Raw genomic sequence first — 26,524 nt, forward strand, 5'->3', positions numbered from 1 at the left:
CTCGGCTGGCTTTAGTTTTTTTTTTTTTTTTTTTTTTTTTAATGCACCAGAGGGTAGAGGTTTGTCCAGGAGGAGGAGGAGGAGGGATCAAGAGGTACTTGAGCTTTTCTGCTCTGGGCTAGTGAGGAGCAAATCAAGGGTTTGATTCTGCTGTCAGCGGGCCGGTGTCGTCCTCTGTCTCGAGGGGCTGCCCTGGCACCCAGCAGAGCCCCAGAGGAAATTTGGATTCGCAGGTGCCTAATGAGCAAACCCGGTGTCTTGCACAAGGCCAAGCAGAGCCCCTTCCTCGGACTTTCATTTCCAGACACAGCCCGTGCAGATGCCGTTTGAAGCGGGTCTGTAGGACGTTTCGCAGGTCCAGGTTTGTGCAGACAGAGAGAACTAATTAAAGAAAAAACCCTGGCCTTTACTCCTCGGATGGCAACGCCGCGAGAGCAGGGAGCCCTGCATAATATCCCATGTCCAAGGAGAAGTGCGCTGTCCTCTCCTGTTGGTTGGCCAACTCGTAGAGTTCATGGCCTCTTTCCACGTTGCTCGGAGCTGCCTGGTGAATACCTCGTGCTGTGAGGGGACCGGGGCACCTCGTGGTGGTGGTGGTGGTGCAATCTGGAGGACTTTGTATCCAGGCACCGGGGTTGGCCACATCTGTCACACAGCAGCTCTGTGTCCTTAGTAAACTAGTGCCATTTTCTGTGGTGAAGAAGTTGCATGCGCCTCCTGGGCCTTGGACTGGGGGACGTTTCCTTCCAGCCTTGTCTGGAGCCCCTGCAAGGGCCATGGCGATGCTCGTGGCCTCTCAGGGTTTCCAGCAAGCCCTGGCAATAGCCATGCAGACACAGGCTCATAGCAGTAGATGGGACAGCACTCTCTGTACTCTGTTAAGCCGGCACACTGACTCAACACACAAAGCTCATCCTCTGCAGACATGGAATGTGGTGGTAGTTTCTCCAGCTCCCTGAAGAAAGCCATGAAGGACCAGGTGAAGATTCTCCTTAGCAAACCACCATACGAGACTTCAGGGACCTGTTCCTGCCTCCCTCACAGGTAACCATGGGACTCTCTATTACGCCTCTGGTTGTGCCTGTCCTGCATGCCTGGTGCCAACCGTTTGTGAGATTTTTCATGATTTATACAGCTGGCCTTAGCCATTTTGTGTTATAAATAAGCTCGAAAGTTAGTAGAAAATTCTGCTCTGTGAGAACAATTGCAACGGCAACTTTGCAAGGTTAGTGAAATAGCTTTGTACTGCAGACACTTCCCTACCCAAGTGCCTGCCCTTCATTTTGTCCACTCCTACCTGCACGTGATGGCTCCGACCTCTTCGTGCCAGATTTTTCCAGTGGCCTGCACTAGAAGAGCCAAAGTCTTCCTTGGCCTGTTGGAATTGCACTGCACCTCTCCCTGTTCCAGTCCTTTCAGTATTACATTTTGCAGCCAAATAATCAGCATTATTTCCTTGGTTTTAATTGCACACAAGAAATACAGATGATAGCTGTTTAGAGGACTGCAGGATTATTACTTCAATTATTTTTATGTTGCAGGACGTTCTGCCTAGTAATGCGTTTGTATATTCCTGTGTTTCTCAGGCTTCACCACCTGCTTAGAGGAATAAACAGTGCACTTTAAACTTTGACAGAATTCCTTCACAAGAAAGATAGCACTCTTCTTCAGGATTATCTTTCAAGTCGCTGTCAGTAGCTGAATCATCACACTTTTCCAAGTGTGAATACAGGTCTTTACAAGTCTTTTCTCACAAATCTTCTCTATCTACTACCCTGTGGCTTGTGTTTTCTGGTCCCAGCACCAACTTCTGCACACAGTTTCTCCCCATGCCTATCTCCCTCAGGGCTGAGCATCCAAGAGTTTGGTTATCTGTGATAATTTTTTTCTAAATAATTTTTTAGATCTTGTTTTTACTCCTAATCCTAACAGATATTTCTATTTCTGTTCGTCCTTATTTTCTTTATTCTTGTTTTTCGGGCTGTCAGGGCTGTTGAGAACAGAGACAGTGTCAGTACATAAAAAAAGGCAAAGTAAAGGAGAAATTTGGTTTCTTTTGTAATACAGAGCTTTTAGAACCTTAAGCGTTTTAAAATATTCAGCATAAAGTAAAATATGCTCAAAGACAGAGAATTTTTATTCCTGACAGTTTTTTTTTTTTCTAATTATTAGACTCCTCTGGCTGTATATGCTTGGATTACTTGAAAAGAACTCATGCTGTAATGCTCCAACTATTTCTCTTTATATAATCTCTGTTCATCAGATTTGCTGAGTATAAAAATGGAAAGATCATACATACATTGCAAAAGGAAGTTCAGATGCCTGGATTAAGCTGTATTTATGTGGTATTACCTTTAATAGTAAAGCAGAAGGGTTTGAATGCCACAGAGAAGTAGTTTTCATATTCTGGCTACAAGAACCCTTAAAATCCTTTTTTTTTTTTTCAGCAATAGCTTTTCTCTGATGTGAGGAAAAACTACCTTCATGAGTTATAGCTAAACCCCTTTTCCTTTACTATTTCTTATAAGATTAGTGTAAATTGTTGTTACTCAGTATTTACTTGAGTACAAAAAGAATTTGACCCAGAGGATTTAAAATACCGATTCCGTTTGCAGAGGAACCCTTTCAATCAGGCTCTGCTTTTCACTAGTGGGAAACAGAAGCAAAATGAGAGGGAGAGGGAACTTTCGGGTCCCCTGATGGTGATGGGGGGCACGGTGAGCTGTCTGGCTGCTTATCTGATACCAGCAGTTGACGCTGGCATTATGGGATTATATGCTCATTTTAAGTCAACAATTAAAAAACTCTATATTTTTCTTTAAATTCTCGTTTCTCACAGGTCTGTCCTCCTGGGCTCCTCATGTATTCGTATTGCCTTTGTCATCTGTCACTGGCCTGACTGCCACCTTGGGTTGGACCCCTCCTCGTAGCTCATCTTTGCTTTTTCCTCAGCACCAAGGAATCCGCCTGTTCAATTCATTTGTCTTGCAAATGGTTGGAAATCTCTTTTTCTAGTCAGAATTTTCCTCCTTTGACATAGAGATCGGCATAGCCCATCTCTTTCTTCTTCTCTTATCGTGGCAGATATGAATTGTTGGTGTGTCCTCAATATACTTCCCCTGTCCCCACTCTGTCCATCAAAATGTCAAATTTTGCCTTACCTCAGTCACATAACAGGATTTACTTTTATATTTGGGGAAGAGGGTTAGGATGGAAATGCTCTACATACTTCCCTCAGAACACTACCGTGTCTGTTAGTCAGCTACGCAGTTTGTCTTCTATCCATTCCATATGCAGGCTACCTTTTGCTGGTTTTACCTAATTTTTTTCTTTTTTTCTCAGAACTCTAACCCAAAGTAGTCTGTGTTCAGCAGCGATGCTTAGCACTCTGAGCCCACTGGCTGAGCTGGACAAACCTGTTCATCTAAGAGATGCTGCTGAGAAGAGATCACTGATTTTTTAACAGAAATTAAGCCTTCAGCAAATGGACAGTCTCACTAGGGTATATTTGAAGGTGGGCTGAATATTAATACCACATGAAATCTTGGTCTTCAGTTTAACTTTTGACTTGAAACACGTCTTTCATGCACTTTGCTTGTGGGCATTGAGTCAAGCACAAGATGATTGCTCAGGAAATTCTTCCTGTTCCTAAACTGACCAGGCAAAAAATGGTTTCTGACAGTATTGTAGCAAAGACCTTTAGCAGTCTTGACAGAAAGGAATGCAGGAAAACAAACTGTTGATTCTCCTGTATGTTTTCCCCATAACCATTTCCCCGGCCCAATGTCACTGGTCAGTAGAGAAGACATTCCTTGCCGCCTTCATCCCACTCTGATCTGCAGTCCGTCCCAAAGAGAGTTAGATTAATCATCCAGCACTTCTCTCTGTATAAAAACTGGCTGTTCCATATTTTTGTAATGGGGCTGGGATGCTAACAAATTTGTACTTATCTGGTATCTGCATTTAATACTTCCAGCAGCTGGTGGAGAGGAAGGGAGATGAAAGGAAGTGACAGGTCTGAGTCATGTTGTAAATCGTGTCTAGGAAAGTTGACTTGATAAGTTGCCTGAAAAGGCAGTCCAAAAAGTCAAGGCTCAGCAAGTAAAATATTCCCATGCCCATTCCCAACAGGCCATTTACATGTGTCCACCTGTTCTGGGAGTGAATAAAATGTAATGGTATCCTGCATTTGACCCTGAATTAGAAATTCTTCTGCCTTGGAGACACCAGAATTATTTCCTCGCAGTCAAGATGCATACTGTTGGATTGGATTAAGATAAAAGTTTAATTAATATTTAGTAGTTTTTTTAAGACTAACTTTGCTCAGATACATCTAAGCTATCCTAAGAAGTTACAGGTCCGCTTAAGAAGAACTCTAAAAGCAGAACTCACCTTCTTTATGGCTACAGTTAAAGAACCATTCTTGCATAACAAAGCCTTAATGACAGCTTGTAAACCTTTCAAAATTGGTAGGCTCCTTGGCCTGGCTAAATAGTAGCCCCAAAGCCACAACAGACATAGCAATGCTGAGAAACGTCAAAAGGCTCATTACACAAACATGTTCTTTTATAACCCAGGCATCTGATTTCCACATTCGTACAAAGTTATATATTGTCATAGCCCACTGTGCCTTTGGAGGTGCCTAATCTGCTAACTACAGATGAATTCATTTATATCACTTCCATTTTTTGAAACATTGCTAGGGTTACACTGACGCTGGTTGATCACTGACAGTTGATCAAAATCTTTTTAAACAAGACAGATCTCAGAAACGTTGCATCCTAGCCCTGGTGGCAAATCAACCAAATCGAAGATGGATTTAATGAAAATTTGATTTCTTCTTCAGAATAGACTCAATCTCTGAAATAGCATTTTAACTCTTCTCAGATATCACATTGCCCTTCTTTTTTTTTTTTTTTTAAAGACTTTTTTTCCCCCCTTTTATTATCAATATATTTCTAGGGACAGAAGCTGGAATGTTTACATGACTGTAGTTTTCAAGTTTAGCCTGGCAAAGAGTCACCCGTGTCATTTATCTGAAGAATAATGCTGCTTCTTTGTATATCCATGTCTTTTATTCCCATAATAAGGATTCATCCATATGCCCAGGCATTGTAAGTGGTAGAATATGATTCGGCAATGAGATTTTACTTCAAAAAGGGGTGGTTGGGCAGATTTGTTTGAGCCTGTACCCTGGGGTTCATGTTTCTGTATATTCTCTGCAGAAATCATACCCTGTACAAAATCCATTTGGGAAAACAGACTTTACCAGAGCAGAGCAGGAGAGGCTACTTATGTACAGGGATGAGTTTTTGATGGGGCCAGAATGACTTGCGGAGATAGAGCGTACATTCTGTCACTGAAGGCATATTCCAAGGCAATGGATCAAGAGCCCCTAGGCCGTGCTCATGATCTCAAGTGGTGTTGCTGGCTCGGAGACAAATGGATGCAGGGTAGTGATCCTGAAGGTGAGAGCAAAGTCTGGCAACCCCAGGAAGGCAGGATAGTCAGGCTGGCTCCCGGAGCTGAAACAATTTTACAAAACGCTGCATTCAGTCTACACTGAGACAAAAGCTACAGAACAGAGCAAATTTATACATACAGCGAGCGGATTTAAAACATTTCGGTACCAAATCTCAATTTGGGCAGAAGTCTTTTCCCCTGGGAAGACAGTAGAAGACAAAGCAACAGAAGTAAAAATCAAGAGATCGATAGTAGAAGCAAAACAGGGAGGAAAATATATCTCTTCATGGCAAAGCTAGGTAATTGCATAACTGTTCCAAGTGGAAGAGAAAAGGTCAACAGGCAGATGACAGGCTGGTGCACAGAAAGCTTGTGCCTAGCAGGGGACAATATTTCACAGTGCATTGGAAGAAAAATCAATGATTATGCAGAAGTGACTAAGAAAATGCCAAACTGTATGAACAATATGAGAAGCTGAGAAGGCCTGGGTAGGACTATCCCATAATGACACACAGCGTCACGGCGAGAGACATCCTCTAAACTGCAGGACATCTGAGGTAGCACCAAGCTCAGCGGAGTGATGGGAACAATGTCAGAATTAACGATGAAGTTGTACCAGATGGCAGAAGTGGGAGTCAAGGCCAGAACTTGGCAAAGAGAGGGAAAATGTTAGCCATCAGCCTGTCTGGAGAGCAGCAGGAGGGATGAGATATATGAGCAACCTGGAGGATGAGCAGGACACTACTTAACTGAATGAAAGCACAGCAGTGAACAGATAGGGATTATACAGTGGGAGGTTGGTTTGAAGACCACAATATGTTAAAAAGTATAGAGCTGCAGCTGGTTTGTATCAAAGACCACTTTCACAGGACTATGGGAACTCTCTGGTCTCAGCAGAGGGGCAAAATAAAAGAGCAACTGTTCAAAGGAAAAATGCAATAAATCTTCCAGGAACTTAAATGGGAATGAAGTTGCAGGAGGGAAGAAGTTCAGCAGTAGCATAAGGACTGCCCGCGCAGCTCAGGAGCCTGGGGCTGCATTTCCAGGCTGGCAGCCGATCATGAATATTTACTCTTTCCAACCCCTTCCTTGATTGAGTTTTGGATGGGGAAAAATCCTTTCTATTCTCAGTTTGCTGCAAGCTCTCGGTAGGGAGCACCTCGCCTCTCCACTTGGCCTCTAAGGTGACGTGTGTCTTTGAAGAGGTCACCCTCTTCTCCACCATGGTGGTCCTCAGTTCCTTCAGGTGTGACACAAGTCTGGTACTATAACCCCCACAACACGAACCGGACTGCATAGCTTGGGAGAGATGTAGAGCACTCAGTTAAAACGGTTCTGCCAAATGTGAATTGTGGAATATTTGTGTTGGAAGGTCTGTCTGGAGTTCTTTTAATATCCCCCACCCCCCCACTCCAAGATAACCAAACCTGGATCAAAACAACTGGTGGCCTTGACAAGTTCGGTGTTATGCCCAGTATAATGGAAGAGTGTTTCTGTTCAGACTTGAGATATTTTTTCACTACAAGGACAGCCAAGGAGGTGAACAGGTTGCTGAGAGAGGTTGTGTAGTTTACATTTTTTTGAGATTTCCAAGCTCATACTGGCTAAAGCCCTGAGCAGCCTGGTCTGAATGAGAGCTGGCCCTGCTCTGAGCAGGAGCCTGGACTAGAGACCTCCTGAGGTCTCTTCCAGCCTGGATTATCATGGGATCACATGAGGAGCTATGCACCACAGCTAGTATTCCCCTCTCCCACCCACACGCAACAACCCCATTTTGTTCCTAATGAACAAACATTCCATCTTGCTAAGGAAGGGCAATCCTGTGCTTTCAGGCATCAGGATTCAGCATGAGAACCTTCACCAACTCCTTCACAGTCAGAAAAGTTGTTACAAATTTAGTGGGTTTTTTTGTGTTTTTTTTTTTTCTCCCGTTGCTCTAACTTCTCTGAGAGCTCCTTTGATAATGTGATCATCTACTGGCCCTGCAGGCTCCCTGGCAAGCATCCCATTTCTAGGATCTATAATTAGTTGAGATGTTTATAGGGAATTGTATCTCAAATTCTTTTTGTCCTCATTTATCTTGTGTTTACATTTAAGCAGATAGAAACTGTGATCCCTCCTTTTTTTCTCATTTGGATATGACTTAAAGTTTTTGAAGGGTGCCTTATTGCTTTTACTATCATCTCTCACCTTGCTATTTCACCATGCCAACACTTCTCTGCTCTTCCTAGAGTCTCTGTTGACAGGTGGAATGAATTTACGTTAAGGCTCTGCGCGATGTCTTTAAATAGGCCTCATGCTCTTGATTTGGATGTCTCATAAAAAATTAAAGGATAATGTAAAAATAAAAAATGCTGTTAATGTCCCGAGGGACAATGAAGACACGGGTCCTTCAGCTTGCTTGTGGAGGGGGTTGATAACCCCCCTGGGGTCAGTGGCTGGAGGTCTGTGTCCACGACCGGCTCCGACATGGTGCACCCGTGTCACCGGGATCAGACTGTGCTGCTGGGAATCCTTACCAGGACCTCGCTCTGTCGGGAGCTGCCTTGGAGCTCAAGGCCCGGCCCTTGGTCCTTGCCAGGGCCAGGCTGTAGCTCTGTCTGTGCCTTGCCATGTTTGATGCCCCAGTTCTGGCCCAGCGGCCTCAGCCCTGCGGAGCTGCCCAGTGACTGGCCTGACCCCGGCCATTGCCCCCAGACCTCCCTGTGTGGGCACCGGGGGAAGTGTGAGCTGGGGGGAGATGGCAACCAGGGGCCACCTCACCTCGCCGAGCCAGCACTGTCCACCTGGGTCCATGGTGGGGAATGACAGACCCAGGGTGGCACAGCAGACCCTGCTGCGGGCAAGGTTACCCCCTTCACCCCATTAAACACGGCTGCACCAGGAAGGCTCGGGCTGGCAGTTTCCTCTTTTTTCTATTTTACTCCAGTGCTGAAGAGCTGTAAAGCAAGTGGAAGCTCCTTCAAACCTGGTGCTGGGACCGCGGGCTGTAGGGCTGAGCAGGATGTCTTTGGGGGAAGATCGCTGCCCGCCGGCCTGCGCTGCCAGAGCGTGTCCTTGGCTGTCAGCGATGGCCTGAGCTTGATCCCAAAGCAAATCATGAACATTAAACTCCTCAGAAGTAGCAATTTCTGCAGTAATAGCTAAATTATAGCCCATACACTGAATGAAACAAAATTAGGGCTCCATATGTAGTATTTATTTGGGCAATTTCACTTAACCTTGCCATCTTTTAATTCCTTTTATACCTTGATTTAGTAATTTCTGAAATTTTTTTATAGCTCTGTTTATTGAGAAGACCACAAGAGACCTGAACTGAATAATTTCCTGTTTCTGCAGTTTTGTACTTTAACAGCAACAGCACCGTCTGTACATAAACTCTTTAAACAATAAACATCTTTATCCGCAATGGTTTAGGTGTTTATTATCTTTGTAGCACTTCATTTGTAGGACACAGTACCACCTTCAGAAAAAATGGAATCAGTTTGTAGTCAAACTAGTGGTTCTGGTTATTTTTTGATACTGTAAGAAAAAAGGTACCTTTTAAAGCGACAAAATATACTGTAATAATGCAAAAAAGATTTTAAATGGTAATTTATCAAATTAAAGATCTGTTTGATTGGACAGTGAAATGCTGGACTGTGTATTAATATCAGACCTTCAACATTTCTAACAGTAATACAGTTCAAAGCAAATATACTTCACAGGAAAAATTAGGTTATATTCCAGCCAGTTAGTGTCACGGAACCGATAATTGAATTCCTTGCTTTCTTGTCAACCCAGTAATATCATGTAACTCATTTTAAATGTTCATGTAATCAACAGTCTTGATGCTGGTAAGCCTTTAATAGACTGAATCATTTTTTTTCTTTGAAAGCCGGTCTTCTCGGCATTTCTTCTGTTCTGTTTTTACAACTTCTTCAGGAAAAAGTTGGTTTTTTGGAACCACGTCCCGCAGGTTACACGCAGCACAGAAACAAAATTCGCTAAAAAGGTGATGCAGGTTTGTGCAACGTTTTTTGAGGAAAGTAAAAAAAGAAGTACATTTTCAAAGAAATGGAGCCACTTGCCACCACATCAAGAGAAAGAAAGAGAGAAAAGTTCGTCAGTACACATTGCTCTTCACTCTGGTTACTTGTCTGGTCCTTCTTTGAAATGTAGTATCATGGTTGTGGGAGCAAAATCAGTCCTCGAAGGCAGCCGTTGCCATGACTGCTAAGGCACAATTAACTCTTGCACTGCAGAGAAATGAACTAACGAGTGACTGATGGCAGCTGCCTACGCCAGTGCCACTGTGCTGCTGTGGGCAGGGATGGCACAGGAATTGCTCTTGTTCTCTTTTGTGGTTTCCAGGCTTAACAAAATGCAGCACGTAGTGCGAACTGAGAAGCTTTCCAGAGACTTTCCATCAACTCTGGCTTCAAGTCGCCACAGATACAAACTGGAGGACCCTGATGCAAATTGAATATGGCCTTACTAAGATGGCAGTGGCACTGACACTGCTCCCTTCCATCTCCCTGCTGAAAGAATTTCCTTCAGGTGTTTCTTTCATTTAACATCGCCCGAGCAGTTGTGTACAACTGTTTAACTGCTTTATTGGCAATGAGGAAGGGCATAAAATCTGTTACTGCAAGCGGGAAAGAAACATATGCTTAATATGCAACTGGAAAATAATAATTTTTAAAGCCCTTCACGTTCAAATTAAGAAGCTTCTTTTCCCCCTGCTTTCCTCTGTATCCCTAAACAATTGCTGGTACTGCCATAATGCAACGATGCCAGGGGGGGAAGAGCCAGGAGAAAATGCTAATAGCCATGGAAGGGACAAGTCCTGTAGGGGGACACCCTGGTGGGGCACACTAGAAACCAAGACACTGAACTCATCCAAACCAAGGGCTGATGGATAAGGATAAACGCAAGGCGTAGGAGCTCTCTCAAGCAGCTTCACCACCAAGGCTGCTGTAAACGGGGAGCTATGCCCGAGACCTTCTGGGTCCCTTGGCACTTGCCATGTCAGCCCATGCACATGCCCTTCTCATCTCTGCTCCCAGATCTCCTCCTTGGCCGAGCCCCCCAGCCTACGGGTGTTTGCGGCTGGGCATTTCTGAATTATCTATCAACAGCCATGAAAATCAACCCTGAGCCTTCACTGCTCAGACTCAGCAGAGCCAGGCTTACGCTTAGCACCAAAGCCCCGTACCCCGGTATTGCCCAGACCGGGACTAGCGAGACGGGAACAGAACAAGCTCCTGGGCTGCCACCCGGGGCTGAGGTGCGAGCCAGGGGCTGGCCAGGGCTCAGAGGCACCAATAGTCCTGAGTCACTTGGCCTTTTTTCACGGTGCTTTGTTGCCACCTGATGGCCTGTTGCCAGATTGCAGGAACGACCTGGCCCCGGGAGCGGCTGCCCTTGGTGACACAGGCAGTGTCCCGGGGTGCTGCGGGACCGCGGGGACGCCCAGCGCGGGCATCATCGGCTTTGCGCACCTTCTTGTCCCCTTTCCCACTTGTTTGAGCCTACCTTTCTCTGTCCTTTCCTTACCTTTCTCCACTCCAATCCCCTCTCATTAAAATATTTCCTCCCGAATTATCTCTTTCCTAAAGGTCCGACTTTTCCTTCACGCAGATCCAGCTCCTGCATTTCTGACACCCTTGCCGACGTGACCCTGGCCTTACACAAGTATTAGCGATGCTGCTGGTCTGGCAAAGCTCTGCTCCCCGAAGGGATCTCAAAGCTCCCGCCAGTCACCTTTGAAGTCAGGCTGTTTGCTCCCATCACTCCCCCCTAAGCACTGGTGAAACCCAGGCACCCCTCCGGGCTCTGCCTTTATGTTTTGTTGGCACTGCACATTGTTATCTGTCACACGCAGCATATTATTATGTTGTATCCAGTCACTGCCAACATCCTTTTCAATGAGTGTAACCTCAAGTCAGTACCTGCAGCCCTGATGCATAAAACATCATTCCAGATGTTTTAGCCACCTAAGAAGCTCTTACTGGCTCCTCAATTTCTCTTAAAAGTACTGAGGCAAAAATAGCGAGGCTGAAACGGTTTGGAACTAAGGGACTAGGCTCTATAATTATTGTTGTGGTGAAATCCCAGTGGCTGAAGGGTGGGCTCTGCCTTGGGACCACCGATGTGGCTGACAGGCGAAGGGCACATGAGTTAATTCATCTCCGGTCATGGCCATGATATGAAGAGAAAGGAGAGAAACTGGCAGTTGTCACCTGTGACCTTTACTTGCTTTTTATGCAGACAGCTGAAGGTGCTGCAGTGAGGACGAAGGCAGGCCACCTGCCCATCATACAACCAACCACCTTTGGTCTGCAGCAGCAGGCGCACACAAGGAGAACAACGTTCACATGTTGGCACTCTGGGGAAAGTGGCTGGGGCACAGTCTGCCAGCTCTGCTGAGGACATCTCTTTCCACAGGCTGGGTGTTTTTGGTTTTGTTTGTTTGTTTGTTTGTTTTTCTGGGGTGCTCTAAAGTGTTTCTTGAAACCACAGTCGGAGAACTTCTTCTGAGGGTATCACACGCACCATCAGATCACATTGCTCAGCGTCTTCACTGCCACGCAGTATCAGCTGAGTGGGGGGCTCTGAAACTTTCTGTAAAACAAATGCACTCACTCAAACACCCTCAGGGTGATGAGCTAGTCTGTCTTCTACTGTTCCCCACAAACCGTTCATCTCATCCTTCCTGCCACAAGCGCCCAGAGACCCAGTGCTCAGGAACCCACAGCCACAAAAGCTGCTGCCTGCATTCTCACTTGAACCGGACAGCACATTTAAGCTACTGACATAAACATCCTCCTCCAGAGTGAGCGAGGAAAGGGCCTGCTTTTGACGGCTGCCTTCTCCTCACCAAGGAGTTGAGAAGCTCAGGGCTGGTACCAGGGGACATGGAGCACTGTTGCCAGTGACACAGCTGTTTTGTTCAGGGAGCAGCTGGCCGGGCAGGGTCAGTCCATGCCTCCCAAGCTGCTTCCCCACAACCATCAGGAGCATTATCTGTTCAGGGCTCCAAGCCGAAGGCAGTGACAGCCGTGCAGACAACTCATGGCGGGTGCTGACCCCCGCAGCTCAGCTCAGCACACTGGAATGAGCAAGGAATTCTATTCACGTGTCTGCTTTTTCAGCTTGCCCCATGCTCCTGTGAACACCCAGCACCCTAAAAAACCATAAAGCACAGTAAAAAAAGTTACCAGTGTGTCTGGCAGGACAGCAATGGGGCAGCAGGAATACTGAAAGATTTTACTTGTTTTCCAGGTAAGGAAAGGCAGGGTCAAAGCAGCCACAGCAACGCCAGCAGAGATGAGGGCAGTAACCAGCCACATGGATGTGCCGCCTAGAAATAACCGAAGCAGCAAAACTTCTCAGAGACACTGTGAGGACAAACCACTCCATGCACTCAGCCTGCACCCTCTGTGGCTGCTCTTCCCACCCACCCTGGTGAGACTCTTTGTCAGCACATTTCAGGAAAGGCTACCAGCGCCAGTGTAGGGGCTGTATGCCTGAGTTCTTTATTTTACCTCCCCCAAGGAACAAATGGGCAGCACATTTGCAAATACAATGGAAGATACTGGATGGAAACCAAAGGAAGAGCTGCTGGACTATCCTTCTTGGGCATGACTACACCAGGGGAATAAGAAGGAAGGCTGGCTCTTACCTTGTGCCCTCACACACTGTGTCTGGCTGAAGCTGCTGCTTCTGTTGATCGCCTCGATGTATGTCTGAGCTTTTACACAATAATCAGGTCCTGCCTCCATGGTGTCCAGGTGAACCACGGAGCTGACCTCTTTCACCACCTTCTGCTGCATCTGCCACAGGTCCAGGAGAGAGAGAGCATCAGAACCCAGGGCAAGGACCTAACTGAGAACAGGAGTCCTAAGATGATGCTAGCCCAGACTGTCCTGGGAGAAAAGGAAGGAGCAGCAGGAGGTATCAGAGAGGACTGTGTGAATAAGAGGACAGGGGGAGAAAAGCAGCAAACAAGGAAGCACAGTGGAGTGCAGGATGAGACCACACACATCTGGAAGGGTAGGAAGGGATGTAAAAAAGGAACTGGGAGGCAAAGAAGCATAATGATGATGTTGGGCCACAATACCGGATCATGACCTACTCCCCTGGTGTGAGGGCTTGATGACTAAGGTCTTGACTGGTCTGAGTTTTTGCTGGGGTACCAAAATCATGCCTGTGCTATCATGGTATGACAGGAATGCCAGAATCATGCTGCGACAGGGGTGTGAGAGCTGTGCCGTGACTCTAGAGCACAGAGAGGTGATGGACTGGGCTGGTGAGGAGCAAGTGAATTGGGTGTGTGCAACTGTAACACACTTCAGCAACTTTTAAACAGCATATGAACACCAGTATATTCTTTTCTTGCAATATACAGGACTTCATTAAAAGCTGCTATTCCCAGTCTCCCCAGTCATGAGAGGACAGGTAACAATTAGCTAATTGCTCCCAATTCTTGCTGTGTTGCAGATGCAAAACCTGGGCACACAGAAGGCCTGCCCAGCTTCCAGCATCACACACGTGCAGACACCTCCAAGAAGCCAGGAGGGCTCTCCTGGCAGGGCAAGCCCTTCTCTCCATCAAAATATCCTTCTCCACAGAAACGTGATCTTGGGGGCCATTAGTTTGAAAAGATTTCAAGGACAAAATCAGGTCAGTGACTACCTGGGGTGTGTAATCTTTTGCAAAGCCCTCAAACCAGATGTGTCAAATGTGACGATTATTTAAAAAAAAAAAATTAAGAGTCCCAGAGAACTGGACATGTACTGACCAGCAAACCTGATGCTTGTCCAGTTGGTAGAAACCATTATGAAGTTTGGAATTAATGTTTAGGTGAATAATATCATATACTGAAGAAAAGTTAACATTTCATCCATAAAAGGCAGCCAGATACAAACCTATGATTCTTTCTAAGGTGTCAGAAAGCTCATGGACATGGTTGATCTCATTTACTTGGATTTCCAAAAGATACTCAAGAACTATCAAGCTAACAGCCAAAGGCGTCAGAGCTCTGAGTGCACTAACCAGGCTGCGACGGCCCTGATCAGCCCTGCCTGGCCCCCCCATCTTCACCCTCCTGACCATGGCCCAGGACACCCGTTTAAGCTCAGCCCAGGACCTTCAGTCCCAGTCTGAGCTATGCCAGAGGTGTGCCTGCCTCCTGGCTGGCCCTTCCACCTGCGCTGTATGTGGCTTGTTTCCTGGCTGGCCCCAAGTCCACCGCCGCCTCGTCCCCCAGCCCTGCCTCTGGTCCTGCCTCCTTCTGCTCCCGGCTGGGGTCCTGGACGGACCCTGGGCCTGCTCCATCACTTGCCTTGTCTGGGGCTGCTGATGGACCCCGTAACCAGTATCTGGTTCCACCCACTGTGGTCAGATCCTGTGGGGCTGTGCTTCACTGGGGAGGGCACTGCTTGCACTGGGATCACCCTTGGCTCCTGGCTCGCCTGCTCGTAGCGAGCAGCCCTGCTCCTGCTGCCTCCTGATAAAAGGCTTATGTATGGCTAAAAGTGCTAATCCCTGCTGAGAGTGGAAGGGAGTCGTGGTGGAGGCCCATGCAGATCTGTGCTCACCACTGTATTACCATAGATGATCAGGAAGGAAAATGAAAACTGATACATGCTAATGCTACTAAAAAAACACTTCAGCACAATGAAGATGGCAGCCAACTGTGAAGAACTGCAGGAGGATCTTGTAATAAAATGATAAATGAAATTCAACATGGATAAATGTGAAATGATGCTGTCACATCCCGTTGCCTCTCACAGATGCTCATGAGAATTTTTCCCCTTCGTTTTGACAGTCAGTGACTGGACCTTCAGTCAAGCATCCCCCATCATAAACAGGAACTTGGGGTTCAGATTTCATGGAGTGACCTCTGTGGTAGTCACCCATGTTAACAATTGCTGGGAAGAGAGAAGAGTGTGAAGACTTGGTTTTATGGTGCTAACCCACAGTGCACCTTGAACTGTGCAGATTTACTCCCAGCCCACCTTAGTAAAGGCAAAAATAGCTGGAAGGGCTTCCACTGCACAACGGTTAAGCTGTAGAACTCCTGACTACAGGAATTTGTACAGGCTAAAAGTTTACATAGTTTGAAAACCAGAACAGACAAATCGATGGAACAAAAATTCATCAAGGGCTATTAAAAATACCATTTCTGGCTCAGGAATTTCCTGGAGCTGTGTCTCTGATTTCTCAGAAAACAATATCATTACATACAGGGTCTCTCCTCACTATCTTCCTTGGTCATCTCCATTGCCCACTGGCAGAGAGAAGATACTAGGTTTGGTGGTCCCATGGTCTGACTTTACAGGAAAGCACCAAGTTCCCAGGAGAAAAAAAAAAAAATAAAAAATCACTCTAGTGAAAACAGAGGGACCAGAGTGGAACAAAAATTGTCACTGCTTCAGTCTTACCCAGGTATAAGCAATGCCCTCAGCTAAGCGAGTTACAGCTCACTGCCACAGGCAAGCTGGTTTACCAAAAAATCTTGAGAAAACTTTATCAGCACCTCAATGTGACACCTTAACCATGGTCTGAGAATACTGAGTGATGTTCAGAGAAGAAAGTCAGCATGAAGACCTTCAGTTCCTGACTTCTGGTTTCTTTCAATAGTTGAGGTCCCTGGGAGGATTCCTCTTCCCAGAGAAGGAAAAGTGGGGAGAACAGACAAGCTTCTCCATGGGGGTAAGAGCAACCCACTGGATTGTGCAGAGAAATACGGCACACCCTGACTCCAGGCAGGTCCTCCAGCCCCGCGGCAGGAGCTTGGCTTGGCAGACAGGCTCTGGGCAATATCTGTATGCTTTCAGTCCAAGCATGTGGGCTCTCTGTTATTGCCCCAAACCCGAGGGTTAAACTCACCCTACTCTCCTGGCCCTTCTTCCAATAGAGAACAAAGAACTGAAAGGCAGGTCCCATGTCTTCCAGCTCCACTAGTAAATGATACCCATCTGCTATGACCTTCATCAGAGGTGGGGTCAGGGAAGCTGCCAACACAGAGAGAGCACCATTATCACACCAGAGGCAACCCTGGAAAGCTCTCCTCCTTTTCCCAGCTGGGAGAGGAAGAGAAGCTGCCATCATGAGCACAGTAACATTAATCTGGAACAACAGCTGGTTGCTTCAGTGGGGCACAAACTTCTCTCTGCTCTAGACACAGTAGCAGGCTTTGAGCAGGAGGAGGACCATGAGTGGCACTGCAAATGGGAGTTTGGCAATAGCTGAGTTGCACAGAACTCGGTTTGAATTTTCTCTGGTGGAGGAAGTGTCTGGCCTGAGGGTCCTGTGTGATCAACAGCAGAAGAACCAGCTGGGCAATCTGAAGTTGAGACACCAGATCAGGCCAGTTCTTCTGCTCCTGGGCATTAGCTTAGCACTAACACACAGAAGAAGAGCTGGGAAACCAGTGCTGCTTCATGGGAATGTTGGCAGTTATTCAAGGGTGAAGGCAAAAGCAATAAGAGCCTCAGGATAGCTCTGGCAGTTCACATGAATCCTGATTTTCTTTTAGTATCTACATGGATAGACTTGGGCTGATGTCCTGCTGTGATGTAATTTTTTGTAAAAGTAGGCAAGTAAATCTGTAGGTGATTTGCTTCATGCTTACTTTGATATTCAAAGCTTGGTTCAGTCCGGGATTCTGCTGTGAGGAGTATTAGCGAAACAATCAGAATCAATCATGCATGGATGAAACTACACACTGTACATTTGCAAACTGGGAATCGAGGCAGTACAGAGATTGCATCTGCACTACTTATCGGTGCCATTCTTTACCACTCTGTTGTAGCTGAAGCTGGTTTCAACCTCCTTGTTTTCAAGATAGGAAGGAGAGCAATGTATAACCACATACAGAAGAGATGTTCTTAATAGAACACGCTCTTACATCCAGTGAATTGCCATTAATACTGAGCAATACAAAAACATAAAATCCAAGTATGTTCATCACGAGTGTGCCACAAATGGGAGGCCTGGAAAACCAATTTATACTTTTAAATTAAAAACTGAGAACCTGCTTAACACAACGTCTCAAAATAATAATATTTTAAAAGTGATAGCATCATTGGAGGTTAAAAATAACTATTGGGCTAACATATTAACAAATGGACCCTGCAAGATGCAACTGCTAACCAAACAGGAGCGTTTATATTTATCTCTGCACTGGCACACAAGTGACTATTTGAATTTTGATAAATGAAGAGTAAGACTGACTTGAGTAAATTGTTGGTTTTAGGAAGACTTTTTAAAAGGGTTTTCCATACATTGTCATACTTTGTGTGTATCGACGCCTAAGGCTTTGACACCGGAGCTCTTTAGTGTAGAAGTACTGTGGGCTGTGCTGGTGCCCTGACTGTCTGTGAACCACACACAGAACCAGTGGGCTGTGCTCTGAATTCCTTAGTTCCTCTCGGCCTCAATGCCACGTTTCCTAAGAGGTGCGAAAGCAGAGACAAGGGAAAGCGAGCAGTAAAAATTCATAAGGACAAGAACTTACAGTGACTTTTTTTTTTTCTCCTTTAAACATTTGTCCATGTATGCAAATTCACACTGCAGTCCATTGCAAGCTGTATCCTCTGAACTTCCCAAGCGTGGCCAGAGGATTGTACTGAGGTCTCTAAGACACAGGACCAAGCTCTCAGACACTTCACTGTGCCATGAGAAAGTTGTTGCTTTTCTTCATGAAGAGGGTCAAGCTAAGGAATATCCTTCCCCTGTCTCTGCCTGACAGTGTGGTCTGTGGCTCAGCTCCCAGTGCCACCATAGCTGCAGGAAAAGGGAAGGATTCTCCATCTAAAGCTCTATCTAGAGAACACTTTACACCAGAAAACACGCTCACCAGCTTAGGTGGCACTTCTGATGGTGCTGCTCTGACGAAGTGCTCTGTATGAGTGAGGGCTGCTCACTCATGAAGTAGTGGGTAACTTCCAGTGACTGAAGGAGGTCTGAGATTGGGTCAACTCTGATCTTGGACAGGCAATTTCTTCCCTGGCTAAAACTGATGACTGCTGCGCATCCCAGACAGGTTTCACTCTAATAGTGACCTCAACAGAGGTTCCCTACCAGAGTTTTTATTGCTGAAATCTGCTGACTACATGACAGAAAACAGATAGTGACTGTAGAGAAACACTGGAAATAGTATGTTATTTTAGGCTGCAGCATGATCCTTGGGTTGAGCTGGGCTGCTAACTTTGCAGGAGTTGGAAGCATATGGAGAAAATACCCTGCATTGCTAAGACTGCAGCAATGCTACGGTTTCCATTCTTCTCTCCTTTTCAGAGGTTACTGACAACATGCGAGGAAGAAATCATGTCTGGCAGGGAGCAGGATTTCCAGGACAGCATGAGGCGCATCGGGGGTGACATGGCTGTTTTCTAGAGTAAGTGCTTCCATAGGATCAGGTTCTGGACCCTCAGAAGTCTCTAGGTGACATGGATTAGATGGAGCATTGACACCAAACCTGATTGAGCAGAACTCTTTGAAATCAGTGGCAAGAGTGGCCAGCTTGCCAAAAGAAATGCCTGGAGTCTTCTCACTTATCGTTGAAGCCCTTGAAATTCAATCCCTGGTAAATTTGGCCCTGCCTCAGGAGGAACTCATGTCCAAGAACACAGCATGGCTATCTAAGACTGAAACATCTCAACCCTGCATGAGAGGGGCTGAGAAGTAGGATGTGCTCTGCATGTTGATGGGTTTTCTGCGACGTGCACAGTACACAGACATGCACGTGGGCAATCCCTCAGCACCGAGCTCCGAGAAACCAACACAACCAATGTAGCTTCGGCCAAATAGCCGGACTCACTTGTGATGCGATTGAAGAAGCCTTTCAGGGTGCCCCACTCTGATCTTCTAGCACCAACATTTGCCCTTACACGCAGGTTATAGGCCACGGTGGCTGAGATATCCTCTGTGATGTTACACACCGTGGCTGTGATGAGCGAACACTCACAGGTGGGAATCCAGCTCTCATTGGCGTATTCGCGTTCATACTCCCTGAGGAGAGGAAAAGAGAGCAGACAGGCAACAGTGCGAGAGGAGATACATCTGTGATGTGAGCTGAGGCTGCTTGCTAGTTCTTTCCAGGTAAAACCAGTACTGGGATACCTGGGGCTGGAATACCAGGAATGTATGAAACCTGTATGGGTGTGTTCCAGATCTTATCTAGAGAAAATCTCCCAGAGTCAGTTTGTTCATGAGCCAAAGGCAGCATGATATGGTAGGAGGTGGGGATAGCCAACGCAGTGTTGATGCATCAAACTCTGCCCACTCACTTGACTTAATCATCCCTGGTAAATCAGAATTCCAGAGCCACGCTGTGATACAAGTCATAGCTCAAGATGTATCAGAAACCTCCTGTAATGTGTGTTAAATGTTTAAAAGATTAACACCGAATACACCACAAATGTTTTCTCTTTCCTCTTCTAAAAAAACCTGTTGCTAATCTTCCTAACTTTGGAATTCTCTGGGCAGAGACAGTTTTCATGTGCGGGTTTAACACACACCTTGGATTACTGAGGTATCTATTAACCTGTAAACACTCTCAAAATTGGACCAAAAGGATTTATTTTGTTTCCGCCCACTTGTGATCCACAGTGCTGGAGTTTCAATCTTCTCTTACATCAGTGAAGTGTTCAAGACATCCAAACTGTGCAGGATTTTGTCTAAGTAAACAATGTTCAAAGAGCAAAGAAGAAAAAGAATCACAAGTTACCCCTGAAACTCGACGGAGTATCTCACAGTTTCTCCCTGGATGATCACAGGACTCCAAGTTAAGAAGTGTTTCATGTTGGTAGAAAGAATAGAGATATTCTGAGGTGCTGGTAACAAAGCATCTTCACCTAAAATTCCCAGCAAAAGAAAAAACAAGAAAGAGAGAAAAAAGGTACATCGATATACTAGAAAAAAAATCTTAGGAGAATGGTGCAAAACTGTGTTTTGAATCAGAAACGCACACTCTTCATTTCACTACTGTCACTTGAGTGTTTGAAAGTATTTTGCAGAGAAGAAATGGCAACCAAAGAGCAAACGACAGAGCAGTCAGGCTGGCACTGTTTACAGAAAGGCAAAGTGTGCTTTCTCACCGACTCAGAGCTTTTCACCGTATCGGTAAAACGGCGAGAAAAGGTCAAGCTTTTCTAAAGCCATCCAATTCAGTTTAATGAAGTCAGGTAACAGATGCTCTGTTGCACTCTAGGCTGCTCCAGTGGATGTCATGTGCTATTTCTTTCCAGGCTTGACTGGACTGGACACTACAGAAGATCCTAGTTCTGGCTCAGGTTTTCTCCTGTTGCAGGAGTCTAATAATGTCAGTGCTTGTAGGCTGTCACTGAGGCACCTCTTGACAGAATAAACTTATTCAATGGACTATAAATGAAATTATTACATTACTCTGAGGTTGTCAAAGCCTAAGTGCGAGATGGTACCTACAGTGTAGTTAATTTTATCCTGTGGCATTTTAATGTAAAATCCCTGGCAGTTTGGACCAGGATTCCCCACGAGCACATCCCGTACTACACTACGGGAACAGATTTAGCTCTCTCTGTTCTGCTGCTTTCCAGTCCCAAGGTAATTATGTTCTCCCTGCTCAGCAGGGAATGGTTCCCAAGGAATGGAATGGATGGAACCAACTCAGTGTAGCAGTGGCCATTTCAACACCCTCCCAGAACCAAGGTTCTATCACAATATATGTGTGTTACCTAAAGATTATTTCCTAATTATTTTTAAATTACATCTATTTCACTGAACCAAGCCTATCTTCCATTAGTCACATTACAAAGTTAACCAGTTAATGTCAGTTGTTCTACCCAAGAACAAAACCAGGTTGAGAAGTCCATGAGCAATGTTTTCATGATGATTAATCTTTTAAAGCATTGGGGTGCCGACTCTTTTTTGATTCCCTGGCATTAGTTACATGGATCTGTTGATACAATGCTCAGCCATTCTTTAAACTAAAAGTCAGATCCCTCTGGGATGAGGAGCTTTCTTCCTTGCCATTTAGATAGCAAATCTAGATAGCACTGTCTGTCCTATCAGCAGTTCCATCGCTTCTGGCCTGTTGGGGGTCCACAACAGTGTCAAGGCACTTAAAAAGAAAACAGTTTTCATTGACCTTCATTCTGTATCTTAATCACCGATTTGGTTTCTTGTATTCTGCAGGCTTTTCAACATTTAGATTGTTTGCTACTACCTTCCTTGTACTCTTGGTTCCATGTTAATTCTGGGAGCTGGCATACCCAGGGGTATGAATTACGTAACAGACTTCAGTTACATGATCAGACACTAGTTTTTCCACATGACTCATGCACACAATGATGTTCCAGGTCTGAACAGAGGTGAACTGCACCGGAGTGTTTCCTAATTTCTTTGAGTACTTGATTTTAGGACTTTTTTAATATATATATATATATTTTTTTTTTATTCAGCCATACTGAACCCCATGCTATTAAACTGTCTAGAATCCAAATTTAAAAGACAGTTCTGAACTGGACTATCTACCTTTCAATGGCCTAAAGATGATTTTCTATGTGTTTTGAGACCAACCTGCTATGCTTAGCTTTTCCTGCTATGCTTAGCTTAGTGCGTTGTTCTCCTGGTTTGCTGGGAAAACCAGTGACTCTTCTGTTGGTACAGTGAGACCTGTCACCTCCCTTCAGCTGAACTTTCTTTCTTCCTTTCTTTAAGGAAAAACTCTGGGCGTAATGACAGTGTATGTGTCCCTATAATAAAAGTTCACTGATTTAAGTTTCTGTTTGGTACTAACAGATTCAGGATGGGCATAAATTCTACTACTCATAAGAACTCTGCTCCAAGAAAAAAAGGTAAAATCCTCATACTCATGTGTGTTATCTAGAGATATTTACAGATTCTCACTGGGCCACACACCTTCTGTGGCAAAGCCACAGCACAGAGCAGGTATTCATTCAGTGCCATGGAGGGTTCACACTTCAGTGTCAGAAAACAACCTCTCCAGCACTGCAGGTAAGACGGTGGTGGTGCGGTACAGTGGTATGAACACAGAGTTCACATGAATGGTGCACTAGTTTGCACATTTGCCTTCAGGTAAAGGGAACTGCATCCCTAGAGAAAGAGTTTCAGGACCTTTCATAATCAAAGAATATAGAACGAGATCTCTGTGTGGGCATAAATATACATATATGTGTGTGTGTGCAGCTGTTACAAGTAAAAATGATAAGATTTTGTGCTTGTAAGGTTAAACAAATAACAAATACACTACAAGTGAAACATCATTCAGCTTTAGTATGTCTCACTCGATTGTACGTACTTAGTAACTGCAGAACCGTGCCCTAGGGCGGAGTGGACAGCCGTCAGGACCGAATCCAAAAAGCGTAAAGCTAAAACTTGAGATCTTTTCACCCAGTATACAAATTAAACGGGGTCCCTGAGCAGTAAAAGCAACGATGCACTTCCCTGCTTTCTGCCTGGGACCCAGAGCCATGCTGAAAGCTGTAGTTTGGAAGAGAAGTTCATGCTCTTCCAAATGTTGATCTAGACATAACGTATCCTGTGTCATATCCAAACAAATGATATTCATGGTTTCTCCAACCCATTTGTTGCAACAGCTCACAAAACAATTGCAAGCAAATGTTTAACGTTGGGACATGCTTGACACTGGGACCAATTCTAGGTTGTATAAACAGGGAAAGCACTGAGTATACACAGTGAAGTATGTTGTTTCAGTACTGAAATACTCCATTAACTCTGGTGTGTGCATTTTGAAGGGAAAAGAAACAACAATCATACAAAGTGCAGGAGACAACTGGACAGAGAGAGCAGGCAGGACCCGGAGGGCTGTTAGCCCGGGGCTGTGTACCACTTCCATTCCATTTTGGATTCACGAGCAATATGTGAATAGCCTCGCAGGAAAAGCCAAACTACAGTCTTTCAAGCCAGGGTACCGAGGTACTGACTCTTGCCCTAACATCTCCAGTCATGCCAAAGAAAAGACACTGCCAGATTTTCCCTGTAAAGAGCATTTTTGCCTCCTACCCTATCAGCAGTATATTCCATTTCATTTATTACACAAAGAATGGATTTCCATTTAGGATGGTGCGACTTCTCATTTTATGATTTTCTCCTCTTTGTGTTAAACTTAAAGAACCTACAACTTAAAAAAAAAAATAAATTCATTATCACATTAGGTACATTTGTCTGTCTTTTCAGTTTAAAATGACTTAAACCCTGATAAAATTCCATTGCTCTGGGATAGATTCTGATACTCTCCTTTGTCTGTGAATAGCGAACACAGTAGTATTTTGTCACTACTACTTCCTCACTACTACCACCACTACTTATTGTTAAATATAAGCGAACACTGCAAAAATATTAATAAAATTATTAATAATAACCTCTCTTTTCAGGGGCTCAACAAACACAGGAAGAAACAGTGACTCCAGAATCAGTGTTGCATAATGCTTTTTCTGGCAGGCTTGTTCAAATTTTGGGTACATGGCTGAGAAATTATTCCTTCCTGCTGCGCTAATACGCATTGTCTTTTAAATCCCAAGCATTTTACCAACTGAGCTGCTTTTTCTACTCTGGAGGACAACAATGTCACCAGCTTCTTGTATCTTCGAGCATGGTCTGCCTCTCTGCATTTGAGGAAATTTCAGTGAAGAGGAACCTGTCAAGGGGATTCTGAACTCTAAATACCGGGGACAAGAAAATAGATAAATGTCTGTAACACCCCAAAAATCTAAAGGAGTTTCTGTGTCAGCTAAATGGTGAAAATGGAAGCCGTATGTCCTTAACTCGTAGAAACACAGCATTTTAGACAAGAATAATAAATTATGCTAAACAATCTCTTTGGCTGTAACTCTAGCCTGGAGGCTCTGCGAACATCCCCTCCTCATCTGCTGACTGCACAAACTGACTGCAAAAGGCAAGACTCGAGTACACACCCCTGGCCTGTTTTTCTCCCTAGCACTCTGACACGAAGCCTGGACTCCCAGGCTAGACAGGAACACGCTGTCTTCTAACCTGCTGTCTGCCCTGTGCAACCCGAGGGGCACATTTAGACATAAACATTCAATCCAAAAAATGTTCTTTGCTCAAAAAGGAGACTAGGACACAAATTTTCATATTTCAGGTCAAGGCCAGAGAATGGGGGACACAGTGTGGGTCATCCCACCTTTCTCTCCTACTGTCTGTCACAGTGTAGAAGACAAAATCGGACGAGTATGCAGCTGAGCAAGGCTGGCAGTCACAAACCACACAGGCAACGTGGTTCCTGTGCTGAAACATCACACAACTAGCCAGGCCTTAAACACAAATACAGTAAAAAGAAACCCAAATTTCTTTATAGGTGTCCAGCTTTGCCATCTTTTAAAACACATTTGTCATGATCTTCCCTATTCTACAGAATAAACTTTGCATACGCAACTTGACACTGAGTCAGTGGTTTCCATACCTCGTAACCAAGATCTATAAATAATGATCCAAAGTGTTTTGTTGGTAAGGAATTTTTTTTTTTTTTCCTGAGGCAGAGAACAGAATGGAGCAAGAGACAACTTGAATTCAAGAGTTAAGATGGCACATTTAGAAGGACAGAACTCAGCACAATCTGAGCACACTGGCAAGCCACATTTGCTTTCCAGAGGACTGACCATCACAGAAACACTGAGGAGTCAGGAGATCTGAGGCCAGACTCCTTCTAGGAGATGTGTTTGGAGCCTAGAATTTACTTGGAGAAGCAGTTTACAAATTGCAGAACCTCCTTCCAGGGTAACGACCCTCAGAGAAGAGCTATTAATTAACATCTTATACCCCTCTTCTCTCCACAGACAGGGCATCCCCTGTTCTCAGAGATCAGCATTGGAAAGAGGACTTGAAAATTCAGTTCCTCACAGAACACCAAAAGACCTGAGACAAGTACACTATTATCAACTTCCTTCAAACTGAAACTCCCCTTTAGATTTCAGAATTGACTTGCAGAACATAGAATTTATGGATTTTTTTCTTTTGCTTATGCTAGTCTTAATTTTAGATGAACCATTAAAATTCCAGCTCACCTGACCTCATACTATTTGGCTTCAGCTTTGTAGAGGCATGTTTAACAAAAGGACGAAAGACTTTTTTGTTTCTTACAGCACCTGACAACTGAAGATATTTTAGCCATTTACCTGTGAGATTTGGTGCAATCAGAGCGCAGAGGAAGAAGCAGATGAGCTTTAGTGACATTTCGCTCACGCTTGTCGCCTTTTCCCACATTCATACCCTGTTGTGCAGCTCAGAAATTTCTCTTCCTAGACAGGGAGCCCGTTCTGGGCCAGCCATGATGCCAGCGAAGTGGAGACTCCAGGAGAATACTGCAACCACCTCTCCTCTACCCATCCGTGCCAATGCCAGAGTTGTACCTACATTGTTTGTAAGGGTGTAGTTACAGGGAGTGCCGGGGTGATCTGATGCCAGCATTTCTTCACAGGTCTGTGCAGCTGCCCAACTAGATGGCATAACTCTCTCACTTAGTTCGCAATTATATGTATTAAACACATTATATGGAGGAAACAGGATTCATTGGATATTTCCATGTAGCTTATATAGCTGTAAATGCTCAGCCCCCAAACTAGGTAAATCCTGATGCTTCCAAGCACCAGGCAGGTCCCCAGGATTATTAAGGCGTGCCTGTAAGCACAGACCTCGCACAAAGGTGCCTCTGGGCTGGCACAAGGGACCTGTGTGCTCCTATTTATCTTCAAATACTATTTTTAGGGCAGCTGTGTTGGGCGCGTACTGAGGAGGACTGTCTGTTCTCAGATCTGACTTGGTGCAGGCACACGTCTTCCGAGGTTCTTCCATCTTCCAAGGTCCATCACTCTCCATCTCAGCTCTTGAGCAGAGGCAGGTCTTCAGCTGGGTGCAGCCCTGAGACCTGCTTAGAAACTCAAACCGCTTGCTGGCTCCAAGGCTGCAGCAGCAGCTACCTTTGTGCTTGTAAGGCTGGTTTCTTCAAAGGCCAAGGGAAAGAAAAAGTTTGGCGGAAGCTTCTTATGTTCTGCAAAAATTAAATTAAATTCTGACTGTACGGATAAAG

At 45.1% G+C, this 26,524-nt stretch overlaps 1 protein-coding gene and 1 long non-coding RNA gene across 4 annotated transcripts in view; one reads left to right on the forward strand and one right to left on the reverse strand.

Moving 5' to 3' along the window:
* The window catches only part of LOC113485728, a 22,727-nt gene extending 13,496 nt beyond the window's left edge, over positions 1–9,231 (forward strand). The window contains exons 3-5 of one of the 3 annotated variants that reach the window (XR_003399480.1): positions 2,840–2,994; positions 3,343–3,502; positions 7,296–9,231. This is a non-coding gene — a long non-coding RNA (uncharacterized LOC113485728). Of the gene's footprint in view, positions 1–2,839; positions 3,515–7,295 lie in introns of all 3 variants that reach the window. The other 2 variants (XR_003399479.1, XR_003399478.1) reach the window with 2 other exon arrangements.
* Positions 9,232–11,943: 2,712 nt separating this feature from the next.
* Positions 11,944–25,757, reverse strand: IL20RB (interleukin 20 receptor subunit beta). Its single transcript, XM_026859128.1, has 7 exons — positions 25,616–25,757; positions 20,186–20,323; positions 19,277–19,467; positions 16,342–16,466; positions 13,130–13,280; positions 12,666–12,808; positions 11,944–12,069 (listed from the first exon to the last, which is right to left on the reverse strand). The coding sequence occupies exons 1-7, from the start codon at positions 25,699–25,701 to the stop codon at positions 11,944–11,946; spliced, it is 960 nt and encodes a 319-aa protein (XP_026714929.1). The 5' UTR covers positions 25,702–25,757.
* Between the last annotated feature and the right edge of the window lie 767 nt (positions 25,758–26,524).

Source organism: Athene cunicularia, assembly GCF_003259725.1.
Source record: "Athene cunicularia isolate RWA chromosome 14 unlocalized genomic scaffold, athCun1 chr14_part1, whole genome shotgun sequence".
Taxonomy (NCBI): Eukaryota; Metazoa; Chordata; class Aves; order Strigiformes; family Strigidae; genus Athene; species Athene cunicularia.